The following is a 3,529-nucleotide window of genomic DNA, read 5'->3' as shown; positions in this document are numbered from 1 at the left end:
TATCAAGACATATTATAAAAGATTATGGTTTTGAACAAAAAGCCAGATTTTGAATGCACGTGTCACAATGACGAACATGTGCGTCGGCCTCGGATCCAGGGATTGGCTCTCATGGATGGTTCACCCTCCCACGCTTGAAATTCCCAAAATTTCGAGACAGGAACTCTTGATTTGCATTTTATAAGGGAGACCATTTTATTACAAACCACCGTTGTATAATGGCATCCATGGATTTTGGCAACACAGTGGTCCTGGACCAAACCCCAGCAGATACCAAGGGCCCCACTGTAATGGCTTATAGGTACAGAGCACCCTCCCCCTTACACGGGGATCTGTTCCAGATCCCTCCACATAAGGGGAAATCAGTGTGTATGCTGAAGCCCCTATGAAGTATGGGGCTCATGCTGTGAGGCGTGGGGGCGTACACGCACCATGGGCATGCTCCCCCTCGTTTTCCTGGGGGTGGCAACAGGCTTTCCAGTGCAGCTTCAGCATATGCTGAGAAGCCACGTATGGTGCGCCCGCTAAAACGTGGGTGCACTGTAATAAATTTTGTTGAAATTTGAAAACGAAAAGAACAAGTAAAAAGTGTATGATAACATGGGCTAAGAATTTGGTTACAATGTACAATGGATCCGTAGGAAAAAATGTTTTTAAAGAGGTTGAAATTTACATTACGTTATGATCTTAAAGAGAATTTTCACAAATGTGTATTGGGTGGTATAGGATGCCATTAATTGTCAGAACAGGGGTCCCAACCCTGGGGGTCGCAACCCCTTGGGGGGTCGCGCAACCCTTTCTCAGGGGTCGCCGGTTGGGAATCCCTCCCTGCCTCCCACCTCCATTCTCGTGGGTGCCAGCGCTGGCGCAGGCACGACGCAGGGAAAGGGGGAAGGGGGCGGGGCTCTCCTTTCCCTCTCCCTGCAAGTGCCGGCCGGGCGCAGGCACCTGTGGTGAAAAAGGGACGGGGGCGCCTCCTCCTCCTCCCTTCCTTCCCGCGGCTGCAGGCACCTGCAGTGAGGAAGGGACAGGGGGCGCCTCCTCCTCCTCCTCCCTTCATTCCGCGGCTGCAGGCATCCGAGTGAGGAAGGGACGGGGGGGGCGCCTCCTCCTCCTCCTCTCTTCCTTCCCAGGGCTGAAGGCACACCGCGGTGAGGAAGGGACGGGGGGGCGCCTCCTCCTCCTCCACCTTCCCTTCCTCCCACGGCTACAGGCACCCACGGTGAGAAAGGGACGGGGGCACCTCCTCCTCTTCTCCTTGTGGCTGCCAGGCAACCGCAGGGAGAAGGGGACGGGACTGCAAGCCCCAAGCACATTTGTGGACGGAATTCCCGCCCTTCTCCTCAGCGGCCTCCTAATTGGTTGGGAGGCCAGGAGGGGCGGGACTTCTGACCCCAAAGCCCGCTGGGGCTTGTAGGCAGCTGAAAGTCCTGCCCCTTCCCAGCCTCCCAACTGACAGGGAGGCCATGGGCAGGACTTTCATTCCCAAGGCGGTCGTGGCCCAACAAAGGTTGGGAACCACTGGTCTAGAATGTAATAGCGGTATTTAATATATGTTGGAATATGAACATGAAGGGGCATTTTACCTCGTGTGGTGGACATGCAGGGGAAAAAATTAAGTGGTGTTCAATCCACAAAGTGATGTAATGGATTTTAAAAATTAATATTCAACTAAAACCAGGACTTTTCTTTTGGGATTGATGGATGAATAATTGGAAAACAGTCATGGAAGATTAGTTCAATATATGACCATGACACCAAGACTGTGTGTGCACAAAGATGGAAGAATCCAAACTATCTATATGGAGGAATGGTTATTGAAACTAATAGATTTAGTAGAAATTGCCACATTGTCTGATTTATAGGGGAAATGGAAACCCCTTATAGACTTTTTGGGGTGGGGGGGGGAGGAAAATGACTTGGTAACCTTTGGTTTGGATGATTAAAAGAAAAGGCATTAAAGAAGAGAATTTTGGCTGCCCACCTCAGGACATGCTTTTGAATTGTGGAGACCAGAATTGGACACATATATACAGATGAGGTCTCACCAAAGCGAGACAGAGTGATACTATCACTTCCCTTGATCTAGACACATACTCCTATTGATGCGTGTTAGAATTGCATTGGCTTTCTTGACTGTCGCATCACACTGTTGACAGTTCACCCTATGGTCCTAGATCCCTTTTGCATGTACTGCTGACAAGACAGGTATCATCCATCCTAATCTGGGCATTTTCATTTTACTGCTCAAGGTAGTATCCTGTCTTACTCATCCATTCAAGGACTAAGGAGTGAGGGAGCTGGGACTTGATGTTTAAAGCAGTACAGACCCCTTGCTTATAGGATTCCATGCCAGGAAAGGCAGGATATAAATAAAATAAAATATGCTAGCCACAGTTGCTGGCAAAATGTCAGGAATAAACTCATCTAGAACACAGCCTCATAATTTGTTTGTTTGTTTTGTTTTGTTATTTATATACCGCTATTCCAAAGATCATAGCGGTGAACAGCAAGTAAGCTAATTTGCCCCCAACAGTCTGGGTACTCATTTTAGTGACCTCAGAAGGATGCAAGCCTGAGTCGAGCTTGGGCCCTTTTGCTGGTCTTGAACTCGCAACCTTGTGGTTTTGAGTGAATGGCTGCAGTACAGGCATTTAACCACTGCGCCACCAGGGCTCATAGCCCGGAAGCCCCACAAAAAACTATAAAAATAATATATTCCTGTTTTGTGCTGGAGGCAAAATGAGATCTCTGTGGGTTACCTGTTCAACAATATCCTCCTTCTGAAAGTTGGTTTGTAATATCGATATTTGAATGAGAAATCAACAATAAAATACAATAATGAAGTACTGCAGGTTTTTCTCCCAATAATAATGAGGAGAAAAACAGATTGTTGTGCAAAGATTTGATCTCTGTTACAGGAAGTCATGCACCTTAAAACTGCTAGGTGCTGAGAAGGAAGACTCAGTGTGTACTTGATAGGATTTGGTCAATTGCAGTCCCAAAGAAAATGACATATAAATTGAGGGTGACAAAAAGGCAGGGTGAAAAAGAGATTTTCCCTGCTGTGTACTATCAGATTGTTTTATTTGCAAGCAGAGACTCATTGCCACATGGCCCACATGGGCATCAAATGAAATGCTGGAAGAGTGACTTTAAGTTGTAAGGCTTTTCCCCATACTGTTTTCCTTCTCTATTGTGCCATCTTTTAACTGAAGTTTTATTTCTATGAATGACCACTGTTGTATAGGTATTTGTTGCTTTGTTGGTTTGTGATAAGGATCAGAACAGTGCAGCCTTGCAAATGTTACTGAACTCCAGTTCCCAGCACCCTGATATAATACAGTCAAAGGCGAGGGATGTTGTGAGTTGCAGTCCAATAACGTATGGAGGGACACAAGATTCCCAATATGATCTAATTTCTCTTAAATACACATATACAGAGACACATGCGTGCACACACGTGCGCGCACACACACACACACACACATGTATGTGTGTATAGAAATAGATATAGTGCAGATTAACA

General features: G+C 46.7%; 1 protein-coding gene across 1 annotated transcript in view; it reads left to right on the top strand.

Moving 5' to 3' along the window:
• The first annotated feature begins 218 nt into the window (after positions 1 to 218).
• Positions 219 to 3,529, top strand: part of MYO15B (myosin XVB) — a 123,103-nt gene continuing 119,792 nt past the window's right edge. The window contains exon 1 of the mRNA XM_042447553.1: positions 219 to 301. Within this exon, the coding sequence (XP_042303487.1) occupies positions 219 to 301 (83 nt within the window). The remainder of the gene's footprint in view (positions 302 to 3,529) is intronic.

The sequence above is a fragment of the Sceloporus undulatus genome, chromosome 2 (genome assembly GCF_019175285.1).
Source record: "Sceloporus undulatus isolate JIND9_A2432 ecotype Alabama chromosome 2, SceUnd_v1.1, whole genome shotgun sequence".
NCBI lineage: Eukaryota > Metazoa > Chordata > Lepidosauria > Squamata > Phrynosomatidae > Sceloporus > Sceloporus undulatus.
The sequence above is the reverse complement of the archived record's forward strand: the minus strand, read 5'-3'. Positions and strand labels throughout refer to the sequence as shown.